Source organism: Chinchilla lanigera, unplaced genomic scaffold, assembly GCF_000276665.1.
Source record: "Chinchilla lanigera isolate Chin_1 unplaced genomic scaffold, ChiLan1.0 scaffold00007, whole genome shotgun sequence".
NCBI classification, from domain to species: Eukaryota; Metazoa; Chordata; class Mammalia; order Rodentia; family Chinchillidae; genus Chinchilla; species Chinchilla lanigera.
In genome coordinates, this window is record NW_004955408.1 from 29,966,672 (window position 1) to 29,978,130 (window position 11,459).

General features: G+C 38.9%; 1 protein-coding gene across 1 annotated transcript; it reads left to right on the forward strand.

The window, feature by feature from the left end:
• Window positions 1-2,290: 2,290 nt before the first annotated feature.
• On the forward strand, window positions 2,291-11,225 carry Camlg (calcium modulating ligand). Its single transcript, XM_005376462.2, has 4 exons — window positions 2,291-2,849; window positions 4,289-4,749; window positions 6,412-6,477; window positions 10,609-11,225. Exons 1-4 carry the CDS (start codon window positions 2,678-2,680, stop codon window positions 10,798-10,800), a joined length of 891 nt encoding a protein of 296 aa, XP_005376519.1. The 5' UTR covers window positions 2,291-2,677; the 3' UTR covers window positions 10,801-11,225.
• Window positions 11,226-11,459: the final 234 nt, after the last annotated feature.

An 11,459-nucleotide genomic window follows, 5' to 3' on the forward strand; every position in this document is an offset into this window, starting at 1 on the left:
GTGTGGGTATTCAATACAGTTAACTGAAAGAGCTTATATATGGTGAATGGTTATCGTGGTATGAACAAGTTGCCAACCAACCACTGGTAGTGCTATGCTGAGCATCTAAGTTAAGTCAATGGGAAACTATAGCTGGAGGTGCTTTAAATCTCCTAAGTATGTATCTGAATGACCATAAACTGAATTCTTGATGCTCACCCTCAAGTATAATTGGATTTGAAGTTCTAGATTTTAAGTTTTTTTTCCTTGATATTTTTGTTGTTTACTTGAAGAAAATCTACTCCTAAAATAATTTCTCCTAACACGTGTACTGTAGCCCTGAGTGATGATGCATGCCTGTAATCCCAGCACTTGGGAGGCTGAGGCCAAGGCAGGAGGACTGCCTTGATCTTGAGGCCAACCTGGACTACATAGTGAATTCGAGGCCAGCCTGAAATACACAGCAAGACCCTGTCTCAAAAACCAAACCAAACCAAACCAAACCAAACCAAACCAAACCAAACCAAACCAAACCAAACCACCTAAACAGCTACTGTAAGTCCATTGGTTCTTCATTTGAAGATATTCTGTTAGCTTTTAAATTTTTTCTTTTATCCTTAAATGTTCTATAGTTTTATTCCCCTGCATTTACTGCTTAACTTGTTCATTATTCAGAGAACACTAATCTGAAGATCCTTGTTTTTTTAATTACAGAAAATACCCATTTTCTTTTCAAATATTTGTTGCTCTATCATATCTTATATTTTTATGTTGTTTATTTTGAGGCAGGATCTCACTCTGTAGTGCGGGCTGGCCTTGAACTTGCTTATGTAGCCCAGGCTGGTTTCGAGCTCATGGTGATCCTCTTGGCTTAGCCTCCTAAATGCTGGGATTACAGGCCTGCACCACCACACCGGCACCCTCTATTTTTTAAACCCCCAGAAATCATAGTAGATGTCTATTTTTACCCATTGTTTCTTGATTATGCCCAGACTGGAGTTTAATTTTATATTGTATCACTACATTTTTTATTTCTAAAATGATGATGATTGTGATGATGATAATGATGATTTCATCTGCGGATCAAATCAGGGCCTTGGGCAACCCGTAACACGGAGTCACATCTGCAGACCCAGCTTCCTGATTTTTGTTTGTTTTTCAGTACTGGGCATTGAACCCCCAGAGCACTGAGCTACATCTTCCCCTTCCTCATTTCACCCCCTCCCCCTTTTTGGTATTGGTTATTAAACCCAGGGCTTTCAAACTTATCAACATCTCTAAACAATTTTTTTAAAAATTCGTATTTTGAGATAGGGTCTCAGGCTGGGGATATAGCTCAGTGGCATAAGCGCCTGCCTGGCAAGGGCAAGGTCTTGAGTTCAATTCCCGGTACCAAAAAAAAAAAAAAAAGAAAAAAAAGAAAGAAAGAGATAGGGTCTCACTAAATTTTTGTTGCCCAGGCTGGCCTAGAATCTGTGATCCACTTGCTTCAGCCTCCAGAATAGTAGCTGGGATTAAAGGCTGCACCACTACGCCCCAGCAAGTTTCTTCATCTTTGGTGTGATTTAGGCTGCTTCACCAACTGCAGCTTCAGGTGTGACTTGGCTATCATGACCTCTCAGTAAGGGTTGACAGTCAATTCCTTCATTCATTTACTCAGGTACTTTTGGTGCCTTCCATAAAATCTTAAAATTATGTTTTATGACTGACCACTGGTAATAATGATAACCAAATGAAACAGATTGGGTTCATCATTATGCAGTGATTTTTTTAAATGCAGTGATTATTAATGTAAGCTCTTCTGATGTTAAAACAAACCCAAAACATCTTCGTGGTCCCCAAGACTATCAGGGGATTAGCATTGTGGGCCTTAAAGAATAGACTATCTCTATTGATCTGAAGATCGTCGTCTGTCTTTAGGTCAGCCAACACTGTTCTAGGACTCTCAACAATGAACAAAACATAGTACTTGCTTTCTTGGAGCTGGCATTCCAGTTCGTGATACAGACAATAAATAAAATGAGTACATTTAGCATCCAAGGTAGTTACGACTATGTAAGATAAAAAGACGGAGAAAGGAAATAAGGAATGTTGGCAATTTTTGACAGAACGGACACGGAATGTTTCACTGGGAAAATCTCCTCTGAATAAAAATGTAAGGAATGCCTGAAAACAAACCACCCACTCAGTTGGAAGAAATGTAGCTAGAACAACAACCTACACCTACAACAAATCTCAGCGCAACACTCCCTAAAGCGTCGCTCCCTGTTACGTATTTCCTCAGCTCAGCAAGCGAGGCCACAGCAACCTCCATTTTGCTTCCTGGCATCAATTCAAGGTGCACCTTCTCACGGGCATCCTTGTCCCACCCGCTAGGTTGCGTGCTGATTGTCTTCCCGTCCGAGTAACAGGAGACTCAGTGGCAGAGACAGCGTGCAGTGACATCTAACGAGGGAGTGCAGAGCCCTGGAAGCCTGAGTTGCCCTCATCCAAGATGGCGCCGGAACCGTGCGCGCGGTCACCCCGGAGGGCGCGCGCGTGCTCAGCCCGCAGTCGCGGGCTCTGCGCTCGGGGGGCGGATCTATAGTGGGCGGGGGTCGTCACGTGGTGTGCAGCGGGGCCTTGAGTCACCCGTGTTCCCACCACCTCGACCGCCACCACCTCTACCAGTGTCACTTCTCCTGTACTGGAGAGAAGGATGGAGCCTGTGACCATGTCTTCCGAGGTCGGGGACAGACCAGGAGCCCCGTCTGGCTCGGGCCTCTCGGCTTCCCAGCGTCGGGCTGAGCTGCGGCGGAGAAAGCTGCTCATGAACTCGGAACAGCGCATCAACCGTATCATGGGCTTTCACAGGCCCGGGAGCGGCGCGGGTGAGAGCCTCAGTTTCCCCCCACTGCCCACCATCCCTTTGAATCTTCGGGAATCATTATTCTCTCCCCCTGCACTCCGCTGACTTTTCTGACCAGGCCCTGCTCCCCTCCGCCCCCCGACCCCGTGATGCCTCCTATTTACCGTAACCCAAGGGCAGTCTCTCCCTCGGGGTGTCCCCACCCGGGCTGCGGAGGCTTTGCTCCTGAGCCCCTCTGCCCGGTTATCCTGAGACGGCCCCTGTCTCCCTTTCCTACCCCTCGCCTTGCTTGGAGGGCTTACATTTTTATCCCCAGACTGCCCCTCGGGGAGATTGTTTTCCTTTCCACCTGTTCAGATGGTTTTCCTTCCAGCACTTTCCCTGCCATCTACCTTTTACCGTTTGCTGTTTAATGCTTATCCGCCCACACCAGCTCGACTTTACCAAGTTAGCCGCTAATCAGTCCTACGTGGATCAGAGATTCTTAATGGTCACATCTTGGTATCAGTGTTCAGTGCCCTCAACACTCACTTATGCACCTTGTCGGAGAAGTAAAAAAAAATAGAAGTGATCATTCTTTATAGCGCCTACAAGTGCAACATACCCACCTGAGGTTTTCTGTTACTAGTTGAGATCACTGCATTCATTTGGGGAACTGCATTTAACACTAAAAGAGTGTTTATTGCTTGCCCAAAGACATATCTAATAAAATTTTTTTCATGTGAGTATAATTGAATATTTAGTATGCCCTCCTGTTAACTAGTTTCCCTTTGAGTGTTTCTTTTAGTAATTGACCTTTAGTCACTGGTTGGGAGCTCCTTAAATCTACGTGACTTCTGTGAGGTATTAAATATATATCTCTGAGCTTCTAGATAGTTAAAGCAAGAGGTAAGAACATCATTTTCAGATTCTTCTCATACAGTAGAAAATTTTTTTCCTTGAATAATTAGTATCAGGATTTTTTTCTCTTTTTTAAATCTTTCTTGAGGCACTGTCTGTATTTTGTGGTTTTGCTTTCAAAGTTTCATCTGTCTTTAAAAGCTTTTTCTTTAGAGCAGCATCATAAAACTACTTAAGTACTTATTGATGGCGTCTGACTACATACACAGTCGTTGAAGCTATGCCACACCCTGTGGTGACTGCGATGCAGTCATACTTCTGGGATATATTGTCCATGAAAAGTTGATCTTTACGGTTTGCTTCAAACCTGAATATCTTCCTCAGTTTGTTTTCTAATCTTACTTTCTACCCACAAAGTTTGGATGATTTTCTCTGCAGGAATACCGTTTTGGGGGTGATATATTTTGAGGGGGTAGAGAAAGAACTAGTTTTTGTTTTATTTGAAATTAGTTTTTATTTTGGAGACTGTCAAGTTCTAGTTGTAGCAGCATTTAAAAAAATTAACATGTAAGATGTTTGCCAGTATGTAATACATAAGGCTTTACAATTTTATTTTCTCAGAAGAAGAAAGTCAAGGAAAAGCAAAGCAGCAGGAAGGTGATAAACTCAACTCCCTCAGCGTTCCTTCGGTTTCAAAGCGAGTAGTGCTGGGTGATTCTGCCAGTACAGGGACAACAGACCCACAGGGCGATGTGGCAGAAGTAAAGGGGACCCAGCTGGGAGACAAATTGGACTCTTTCATGAAACCACCGGAGTGTACTACTGATGTCAACCTTGAGCTCCGGCAGCGGAACAGAGGGGACCTGACAGCGGACAGTGTCCAAAGGGGGCCTCACCATGGTCTAGAACAGTACCTTTCCAGATTTGAAGAAGCAATGAAGCTGCGGAAACAGCTGATCAGTGAAAAACCCCATCAAGAGGATGGAAGTACAACAGAGGAATTTGACTCTTTTCGAATATTTAGATTGGTGGGATGTGCTCTTCTTGCTCTTGGTGTCAGAGCTTTTGTTTGCAAATACTTGGTAAGGAAAGAGGTGTAAACTATTAACCAAGTGTGGAAAATGCAAGTTGGTTATAATAACGAGTACTTTTAATCCGTAAAATTCATTCCCAGTGTTAATATCTATCAGATCCATGAGACTCTTTGGAGGTATATAGTAAATGTTTATCTTAGTTATAGAATGAGAGCCTATCAATTACTAAAGTCTTTCTAGATGGCAAGTACCATTCTAAGTGTTTCACTTTCATTAACTCATTTAATTCTCATCCTTGTGAACTAGATACTGTTACCACTTGAGTGAAGGAGGTAATGAAGACTTAGGTTAAATCATTTGCCTAAGGTCACACAGCAGTTAAGTGACTGCTGGGATTAAACCTAGGCAGTTTCATTCCAGAACCAAGGAATTAAATGCCTATTAAAAAAAAAAAAAAATCCGGGCATGGTGGCTCATGCCTGTAATCCCAGCACTCGGGAGGCTGAGACAGAAGGATCTCTGTGAGTTTGAAGCCAGCCTGGCTACAAAGTGAGTTGAAGGCCAGCCTGAAGTACATAGTGAAACTCTATCTTAAAAAGACAAAAAAAGAAAACAACAACAACAACAACAAAAAATATATATATAGAGAGAGAGAGACTAATTATCATTAAACATTAAAATGCAGTTCCTATGGTCTTCAGTATGAAATGATTTTTTTATGTTCAAAAGATCTTTTAGCATTTTACATGTTGTAATGGTATCATAATGATTGTTCTGATGTGGCGCTATTATTTTGCAGTATGTGGAAGAATACAGAAAAGCATTCAATGCCTTGCTCTTTAAGCTATTTCCCTTCAGTAGACATTTTAAAGACTACTTGCTGTGTACCAGGCAAATATGTTTTCCAGATGAGATTTATATCATTAAGCAAAATAGTTTTATAAAACTATTTTTCATGCTAGTGTTTTCTTAAATAGAATCTGTTCAATAGATTTGTTCTGCCCCCCATGATAAATTGATATCAGTAAAGATCAATAATGCTTTTAAGATTTAGTAAGCTGCATAGCCACTTTTTTTTTTTTTTTACCTAAAAGACTATGCTTTCATGTTTTTAACGCTATCTTTCACTTTTGTGCCTCATTTTTGTGTGAGTTTTTTTGTTGCTTGGATTTTCTGGTTTTCAATTGTTTATTTTTTCTGGTGAGTTTTACTCCTTTGCTCCCTTCATAATACTGTTAACTTTAGAAATAATTATGTAAATTACATATTACTTTGCTCTTTTCCATTTTGTCTGAGAAGCCAGATCACCAAGCTGTTTTATATGGTAAGAATAGCTAGCCTTGTCAGTTGAGGGCCCAAGATCATGGCTTTCTGGGTTAATTCTTTACCCCACAAGTCTGAGGAATGAATGGCACCTCTTGAGTGCCGGCCCTTTTATGTGTGCTTCAGGTGGCCTGTTATTTCCCTTTAGGTGAAGCAGATATTACTACATGATATATTATATACTTATCACTATTTAATACTCTGAATAACCTGAAAGGTCAATTTTTGTGAAAGAAGACTTTTTAGGGAAACTGAAAACACTTAATGATATGACTTGAAGAAAAATTATAATTTTTTACTTGGAATTTTATAGCTATTGTTAGCTTGATTTGTTGTGATTTGAATGATTATGTTGGAAATATTTAATTTTATCTTTTATCTTCACAGTCCATATTTGCTCCATTTCTTACTTTACAACTTGCGTACATGGGACTATACAAATATTTCCCCAAGGTAAATTAAAATCTTTTCTAAATTATGATGATGTATTTGCACTGATTCATGACTAGCTCACTTCAAGAACTTAAAAAAAAAAATTAGTTCTTATAGTCTGAATCAGTGCTAACCAAAATGTGGTTCATTTGCCAGTGCTAATCTTCAAATTATTTGTTTGTATTTGTGATGCATAAAGTTCAGAAAGTGAGTGGTCACTTTCATTGCAATTTGACATTGCTATAACATTTTTTTGGTTTTTTTTTGTTTGTTTGTTTGTTTGTTTTTTTTCCGGTACCGGGAACCAAACTCACGACCTCATTGCTATAACATTTTTATTTTATTTTATTTTATTTTACTTTATTTTATTTTATTTTATTTTATTTTATTTTATTTTATTTTACAAAAATATTGGCCTTTGTTGGTTTGGGAAAAAAATGTGGTCCTTTGTTGTAGCGTTTGAATAGTACTCATCTAAGAAGCATGTTCAATTTGCTTAGTAAACTTAGTAATTCATTTTACTTATAATAAAGGAAATTAATTCTTTAATTTATCTTCCTGTGCCCATACTGGGGACATAATAGCAATGTGCTTGAATATTGAAGACAAAAAATACTTAGCCCAAATTGCAGAACACAGTGATGGTGAGAATCAGTGTTTATCTGGTCTACTTGATGTACAATCTTATTGGGTTTAGGTTGCCTGACATCAAAGGTATCTTTAGTTATGTGATCAAGTTTTATGTTTTGCTAGAAAATGGTTATTAAGTCAGGACTTTCTGGTGGTGCTGGGGACCCCATGAGTGCAAGGCAAATACTTTACCATTGTCTTACAGTCCTCTCCTTAGTTATTCTAATTGGCTGACAGATCTGCGTGTGGTTTTAATGTATTTGAAACATTTATATTTTTGAAGGGTCAAATTGGTCAAATATAGAAAGTAATAGTAAATAAATCTGGTTGTGGTGGCACATGCCTATAATCCCAGCACTCTGGGAGGCTGAGGCAGGAAGAACTCAAGTTCAAACTTAGTGTAGGCAATTTAGCAATTTAGGAGACCTTGTCTTAGGAAAAGAGCTGGTAATGTAACTGAGTGCAAATGAAGGCCCTAGGTTCGTTTCCCTAATACTATAAACAAACAGACAGGCCAGGCATGGTGGTGCATGCCTGTAATCCCAGCACTTGGGAGGCTGAGGCAGGAGGATCGTTGCAAGTTCGAAGCCAGCCTGGGCTACAAAGTGAGCTCAAGGACAGCCTGAACTGCATAGCAAGACCCTGTCTCAAGAAAAAGACAAAACAAATAAACAAACAAACAAAAAAGAAAAAGACAAAATAGTAAAGAGGTGTCTTTTTAATTAAAGCACTTATTTAGAAGTTCACTGTTGGGAACTGGGGATATAGCTCAACAGCACAGTGCCTCCCTGGCAAGTGCAACGTCCTGAGTTTGATTCCCAGTATCAAAAAAAAAAAAAAGAAAAAGAAAAAATTCACTGTTGGGCTGGGGATATATCTTGGTGATAGAGCACTTGCCTAGCAAGTGCAAGTCCTTGGGTTCAATTCCCTGCATCACCACCACAAAAAAAAAAAAAAAACAAGAAAAGAAATTCACTGTTGAAACATTAATTACAGTTTGGTAGTGGCAAAAGTTTAAAAACAGACTAAAAATCCATAGTAAGTGAAGTGAATGTACTACTGATAATGATAAGTTCCTCAGGAAATATTAAAAGAAAAAAAATGCAGAAATAGGCTTCCTAGTATATTTCATTTTTAATAAAAAGGAGAGAAAAGGATATATATTTAATTTTACTTATATGTGCATAAAGAAACTCCAGAATAATATGCGTACAACTTTCAACAATGGTTATTTGCCCTAGGAGTGTGTATGGGTCATACTAGGTAAAGGGGGAAAAGAAAAGGGAGACCATACTTCTAGCAGAGAAGTCTTATTTTGTTATAAGTCAGGCGTGGTGGCACATGCCTGTAATCTCAGCAGTCCAGGCTGAAGGAGGAGAACTGCCGAGAGCTTGAGCTTAACCTTGTCAACGTAGTGCGTGCAAGGTCATGCTTGAACTACATAATAAGACACTGTCTCAAATCAAACCAAACCAAACCAACAAAAATTTGTTTATACCCAAGAGAATCGTATAGTCAACACCCACTCATACCTACAGTCAAACCTCGGTAATGGACTGTTTTGAAACTTGTTGAATTTGGTACTCAACACATTTTGATGTGAAGATTTTGTCCCATCCTGGTCCTTATAGTTTATTTAGTATTTGAAGCAGAAGTTAGAACTTTTTGGTGTCAGTTGCCTCATAATTCACTACCCTTTCCAGCCAAAACAGTTTGTTGTGTACTAGTGGTTTTTGGTCCTTAACGAGGAGTCCCGAGGTAGCACTACCACCTAAAGTTTTCAGTTAGCATCTCATTGTATATCATCTGTATACTGATTTTTGTATCCATTTTCAATCCTTCTTATAATTGTTGATGCATTTTGAAGTATGTTGTAGATGTGCATATCAGTATACTTCACTCTAACATAGCATTAGCTACAAGTCAATATTTGTTAGGGTTAAATTTTTATAATGGAACCACTCAAGTGTTAAGTGTTCCATTTGTGAAAGTTAGGACAACTTGTGAAACTCAAATCCCTTTTAAGATTTAGAACTTGGTGTCACCTCAGGAAGTTTGGGTGTGTCCCTTTTCAGGGATTCCCAGCCCCTACCCCACAAAGATCTATTTTAGTAATTTATATAAATGGGATCATTTACTCCTTTTTATACTTTTTTGGTATAAGCCTTCTTTTATTCTGTGTAATATTTTTAAATTCATCCATGTCATGAAGTATATTCATAGTTGGTTTCCTTTTTTTGATGAGTAATACCATTTTTTTAATGATACTAGAGATTGAACTCAGGGCCTTCACACTACATCCCTAGCCCTTGTTACTTAGTTTTTATTTTGAAACAGGGGCTTGCTAAATTGCAAACTTGGTCAGGCTAGGCTCCCACTTGTAATCCTCCTACTTCACCCTCCCAGAGTGCTGAAAATTAAAGATGTGAACTACCATGCCTGGCTTCCAAACTGCTGTTTGGCTTGGTTTGGTTTGGTTTTTTTGAGACAGGACCTTACTGTGTAGTTCAGGCTGGCCTTGAACTCACTATGTAGCCCAGGCTGAACTCAAACTTGCAGCAGTCTTCCTGCCTCAGGCCCCTGAGTACTGGGGTGCTCCTAGTGGATTCAAACCATCCTTCCACTTCAGCCTCTCAAATAGCATGCACACACCATGCTTTGCATAGCTTTTTATATTAAGTTATTGATCCATGTGAGTAAATTTTTGATACCAAATCAGTACATTAAAACAGTTTTGAATTACTTAAAAATAAGACTAGAAAATTATATTAGGAAATGAATGCTCTGTCTACCCCCAAAAGTATCCTGAACTGTTTAGTGATATCCTATTGCATTTGTAATCAGATATGAATGTTTTTGAATAGCAATTTGAACCTTACAGGATGTTCCTACAATGCTGTTATTATTTACTATTCTCCAGTAGGGCCAGTTCTACCTCTGGCTTGATTTTTCCTTTCACTTGAGCCAGTCTAAATCCTGTTCTACCTTGAAGTCCTGTTTTGTACTGCCTCTGACATCATTCTTTGTGCTTTATTCCTGTAAAACACTGAAGCAGTTACTGTCTCCTTTTAGCCCCCATGCCACACATTGTCCATGTCATTTATCAGTAGTTATGTCCAGTTAGTAATGTTTTTCCTGTTTTTTGTCTTATGCTGACATATATGTCTTAAATTGTTGTGTCTTGTTTCTAAGGTGATACATTTTGAAAACTTAAGCATGCAGAACTCAAAAGGAGAAGCTAAATAAAAAAAAAATTTCTTCTGTATTGCATTGTCTCTAAAGGAGGCAAATTGGTTTACATCTTTATGTGTTTCTTCTACTTTGTAGTTGTGTGTTACTGCGTAGCAGTCTACTGAATTACCTATTATTAGGTGTACAGTGAATGTTGACAGATTATGGTCAATGGTTTTGAAATCAGTTAAGCAAAAATACTAGTATTAATATTAGTATTAATCATATTTTTGTAGAGCTCATGTAGTTTGCTGAAAGCTGTAACATTAATTTGAGTCTTTTTCTACACAGAGTGAAAAGAAGATAAAGACAACAGTGCTAACGGCTGCACTTCTGCTGTCTGGAATTCCTGCTGAAGTGATCAATCGGTCAATGGATACTTACAGCAAAATGGGAGAAGTCTTCACAGATCTTTGTGTCTACTTTTTCACTTTTATCTTTTGTCATGAACTGCTTGATTATTGGGGCTCCGAAGTACCATGAAGCATGCAGAACTCAGAAGGAGAAGCTAAATAAAAAAAAAATTTCTTCTGTATTGCATTGTCTCTAAAGGAGGCAAATTGGCTTACATCTTTATGTGTTTCTTCTACTTTGTAGGGATTGTAACGCCACTTTACTAAGAATGGAATGACTGGTTCACGGGTTTAAAAGGGTTGAGTTTGCATTAGTACTGCTCTGAAGAACAGAGTACCAGTGTCATTGATGATTTTTCTTCTTTAATTAGACTCCCTAGTCTGTATCTTTCCTCTGGCTTCCCAGATTTGTATGCCTCTTTTGGGGGCTGAGCTAGTGATTTTAGAAAAGCAGATAAATATGGTTCCAACTATCCCTGTGGATAGCTTCTTGTATTTGTGTCATTCTGTCCTCAGAACGGAAACCATCTTAAAAATAAAATGAAAGAAACTGGATTGTCTGAGTTAAGTCTGCACATTTTAAACGTTTTCATTTTTATATCAGCACAGTATTTAATGGAAGTGTTTTCATTTTTATATCAGCACAGTATTTAATGGAAGACATAATTAAGAAACAAACGTGGGGCAAGGGTATAGCTTAGCAAATGCAAGATGGTGGGTTCAGTCTGTAGCACTGATGTACATTAGAAATTAGAAGCTATTTAAAACTTTTATTTGCTGTGTACCACA

What these genes read in the sequence shown, in the direction of transcription:
- Camlg (XM_005376462.2), top strand. Translation starts at nt 2,678, where the DNA reads ATGGAGCCTGTGACCATGTCTTCCGAGGTCGGGGACAGACCAGGAGCC. An exon ending in CAGGCCCGGGAGCGGCGCGG is followed by an intron (nt 2,850 to 4,288) that starts GTGAGAGCCTCA and finishes TTATTTTCTCAG; the next exon opens with AAGAAGAAAGTCAAGGAAAA. An exon ending in CTTTTGTTTGCAAATACTTG is followed by an intron (nt 4,750 to 6,411) that starts GTAAGGAAAGAG and finishes TTATCTTCACAG; the next exon opens with TCCATATTTGCTCCATTTCT.